The sequence below is a fragment of the Micromys minutus genome (genome assembly GCF_963924665.1).
Source record: "Micromys minutus genome assembly, chromosome: 12".
NCBI lineage: Eukaryota > Metazoa > Chordata > Mammalia > Rodentia > Muridae > Micromys > Micromys minutus.
This window is the reverse complement of record NC_137981.1, coordinates 17,106,906-17,110,368: the sequence shown is the minus strand read 5'-3', so window position 1 is coordinate 17,110,368 and position 3,463 is coordinate 17,106,906. Positions and strand designations below refer to the sequence as shown.

Sequence of the window (3,463 nt, the reverse complement as noted above, 5' to 3'; positions counted from 1 at the left end):
TTACTCATACAAAAACTGAGGATTTAAAAGAAAATATTTCTCCAGATCCTGGTTTTGAAAAAAAAAAAAAAAAAAAAAAAAACTAGGACAGTTTCCCACACAGCTGGGAAAAGAAGTTCTCCTAATACAAGCAATGCTAATGAACACTGCTCAGGGGCTTTGACATCAGGCCGAAGTTGAACCTATGTAAGTTTTGATTATGTAATCTTCCAATTATGAAGTTATCAAATGCAAAAATATTTAGCATAAAACTTATAAAAGAAAATCTGTATCATACTTATTTACTTCTTAAAACTTATATCACCTTGTACATTTACACATTTATGCAAATGATATTGATCATATCCATTAATCACTATGTCTCTTTAACTTCTTAGTGCCTTCCATGTCTGCGTTCAAATTGCATGTTCTCATTTTAAGTGGTAATATTAATAATATCAAGTTCAGTTAGTTCTCTCATTGTGCACATGTGTGTCCATCTATTGCACACCTTTTGAGTTTTCACTGACAAAAATGTATTTGTATATATTTATGCAAAAATGTTTAAATTTTTTTTGTTTATCTTTGTTTTTTAAAATAAAGTTTAAAAAAAGAATAGGATATGTATCTATCTATATATTTATTTTTAATAACATGTGTGTGCACATGTGTGTTTCTCTGATTTAACATGCTTATGCTGTAATTTAAACTTAAAGATATGTGGAAATTTGGATCAATATTAAAATCAATAAAAGGTTAGAAGAAACAGGTGAATGATAAATGAGTGAGAGAAATAAAAACAAAGATCATCTTGGACAACTAAAAGAGGTAAAATTTTAAATATTTGAACCAATTTTTAATTTGAGAGATGTTCTTTTAATTTTTTGGCCTCTTTCAATTTGTGTCTTCTTAGTTGTAAATATGAAGCACTCTTTACTTCAACTCTATTTTATATTTTCCATTACCAATTTTTTTGTGTGTTCACATACAAGAATTTTACTTTTAAATTTTAAAGAAGCACATTTATATCTTAATGAGAAAATGTAAATATCATATTTACATATAAAGATAAGAAATAGGTCAAGGATCTGTACAGCATGTTCAGAATTATCCATGCATATTCTACAATCTTACTGTGAGAAGTAATTCATTATATTTTAGGTTTTATGTCTTTGTTTGGAAAATTAGATAAACAAGAGATAACCACTCCTTCCTTGGTTCAGGAAGAGAAAAGAAGGCAGCTGACTTTTTTCTTCATGACCAACTATATCTGATTACAGTGTTCTTGACATTACAGAAACCTGAGTTGGAAGTAAGACTGTGTAAAATATTCCTATCAGACTGAATTATTTTTATGTAATATAGGAGCCTTTGTTTATTCAAGTTTCACCTTACGTTACTCACAACCACTTTGTGATAAAACAAATAGCTTAAATGTTTCCTTTGTGTAATTGTCAACAAGAGACTAATGTTATAAAAACTACAAAACTAAAAGATATGTCCTCAAAGTCTTTAATAAAAATATACATGTCATGAAATTGCTTCAACTATGATAACAGTACAGTATCACAATTATTCTGCTTCAGAGCACACTCCTTTGGGGAGGATTACTATGCAGACAAGCATCTATTTGCTTCAATTGCCCAAAGGTTTCTGTGTCTATACTTGATTAATGGCTCCATATTCAATAAGGAAAAATACCCTCAGAAAGTGAGGGATTTTTTGATGGTTCATTAGGGAAATGTTTTTTAGGCAATAACTGATGTCTAGAAAACAAATATCAACTGAAAATATACTTCATGAGTTTTGATTAATAAATACACATAAAACTGTTTATATTTAAGTTTATAGTTTTATGGTTTATAATTTAAACAATTAAATTTACACTTAAGACATAGAATCTCTGTGTCATTTCTCTTAATTATAAATTTTTATTTGTCCCTTGAAAATATATACATGAAGACTTTAATATGTGAAAGTAGGTTGGCGTCTTTGTCAGAAAACAAAACAAAACAAAACCAATTTCTTTTAGGACAATTAGAAATAAACTCAGAAGAACAAAAGTGTTTACCTCATACAAGATTCAAATAGAAGTTGTTCACTAAAGGTGGGATGAAGGTGTGACTTAAAGAGTAAGACGTTTGGACATTATGATATGTAGAAGCTAAAGATCCGAGAGAATGGTTTTGTATATGGACAGATGAGAGAATACAGCAGTGTCTAACCATGCTTCTAGAAGAATAGCTCTGATTTAGTCAGAAGAGACATAAAGAATTGCTTTATTTGTCAATGTTGTGTAGAGACTGGTGATGGAGACAGAAAACAGAACAGTTGTCACAGAATTCATCCTCATAGGACTGACCCAGTCACATGACATTCAGAGCTTGGTCTTTGTTCTGTGCTTAATTTTCTATATCATCATCTTGCCTGGAAATATCCTCATCATCCTCACCATCATATCAGACCCTGGACTCAATGCCCCTCTGTATTTCTTCCTGGGAAATTTGGCCTTCCTGGATGCCTCCTACTCCTTTATTGTGGCTCCCAGGATGTTGGCAGACATCTTCTCTGAGAAGAAGATAATCTCCTACAAAGCCTGCATCACTCAGCTGTTTTTTTTGCACTTCCTAGGAGGAGGGGAATTTTTACTCCTGGTTGTGATGGCCTTTGACCGCTACATTGCCATCTGCAGACCTTTATATTACTCCACTGTCATGAGTCCCAGAACCTGCTATACTATGTTGTTGGCTCCATGGCTTGGAGGTTTTGTTCACTCCATTATTCAGGTTGCCCTCATCCTCCGCTTGCCCTTCTGTGGTCCAAATCATCTAGATAACTTCTTCTGTGATGTCCCACAAGTCATCAAGTTAGCCTGTACAGACACCTTTGCAGTTGAGCTCCTAATGATTTTTAACAGTGGCCTACTTACCCTCGTGTGTTTCCTTGGTCTTCTGACTTCCTATGCAGTTATTTTATGCCATGTTCATAGGTCAGCATCTGAGGGAAAAAACAAAGCGATATCTACATGTACCACTCACGTTATCATTATACTTCTTATGTTTGGACCTGCAATTTTTATTTATACACGCCCATTCACAGCCTTATCTGCTGACAAAGTGGTATCTTTCTTTCACACAGTCATATTTCCCTTATTGAATCCTGTCATTTATACCCTTCGAAACCAGGAAGTAAAGACATCCATGAAAAAGTTATTTATTCGTCAAATAATTTGTTAATTGGTTTGTAAATGAGAAATCAGGCAGATGTAATTTGGCATGGTATTTATTAAGTTATATGAGAAGCGGCATTCTTCTTGATTAGATCTTGTTTTTCAGGTACTATGATAGGCAATTTGATGGATTTATACATAGTCAGACAATAAAATTTTTGTTTTAAAGGACGCAAAAACCAATAGATTCGTCTAAGGAAAATAGATAAGTATTATAGTTGTACAGATTAAATTTTATATGATGTGCGGATTAAA

The 3,463-nt window shown here is 32.5% G+C and overlaps 1 protein-coding gene across 1 annotated transcript; it reads left to right on the top strand.

Moving 5' to 3' along the window:
- Positions 1-2,288: 2,288 nt before the first annotated feature.
- Positions 2,289-3,215, top strand: LOC308428231 (olfactory receptor 4N2-like; the record flags this gene model as incomplete). Its single annotated transcript, XM_080926641.1, has 1 exon — positions 2,289-3,215. One exon carries the CDS (start codon positions 2,289-2,291, stop codon positions 3,213-3,215), a length of 927 nt encoding a protein of 308 aa, XP_080782767.1.
- Positions 3,216-3,463: the final 248 nt, after the last annotated feature.